Source organism: Fulmarus glacialis, unplaced genomic scaffold (assembly GCF_000690835.1).
Source record: "Fulmarus glacialis isolate BGI_N327 unplaced genomic scaffold, ASM69083v1 scaffold22791, whole genome shotgun sequence".
Lineage (NCBI taxonomy): Eukaryota > Metazoa > Chordata > Aves > Procellariiformes > Procellariidae > Fulmarus > Fulmarus glacialis.
Window position 1 is genome coordinate 1,178 of NW_009193700.1, and position 341 is coordinate 1,518.

The window sequence follows — 341 nt, forward strand, 5'->3', positions numbered from 1 at the left end:
GCGTCTGCCCGGCCCGTCCTGGGGCCATGAGTGACCCCAGCGCAGGGAACCGCTGCTCCCGTCCTGGTTCCACGGCCAGGAGGGTGGCAACAGGGAGGGAAGGAAGGGGACTCACCTCCCATTTGGTCTCCTCCAGCTTGGGGCTGACGCGCTCCCCCTGGGGCTGCCGGAGCTTGGGCTCCTCGCACTGGCACTGCTGCATGCTCAGCTCCTCCTGCAGCCGCTTCTTCTCCTGCTGCGCCTTGTAGAGCTGCAACTGCAGTGCCCGCTGCCCGCGCTGCGCCTGCTGCATCACCTGCTGCAGCCGGGCCATGTACATCTGCTTCAGATCCTCCAGCTCA

The 341-nt window shown here is 67.2% G+C and overlaps 1 protein-coding gene across 1 annotated transcript in view; it reads right to left on the reverse strand.

Annotated features, from left to right (window-relative positions):
* Positions 1-337, reverse strand: part of LOC104083891 (NEDD4-binding protein 3-like) — a gene marked incomplete at its 5' end in the record, with an annotated part of 1,508 nt that extends 1,171 nt beyond the window's left edge. Inside the window, one exon of the mRNA XM_009587547.1 lies at positions 116-337. Coding sequence (XP_009585842.1) covers positions 116-337 — 222 coding nt within the window. The remainder of the gene's footprint in view (positions 1-115) is intronic.
* Positions 338-341: the final 4 nt, after the last annotated feature.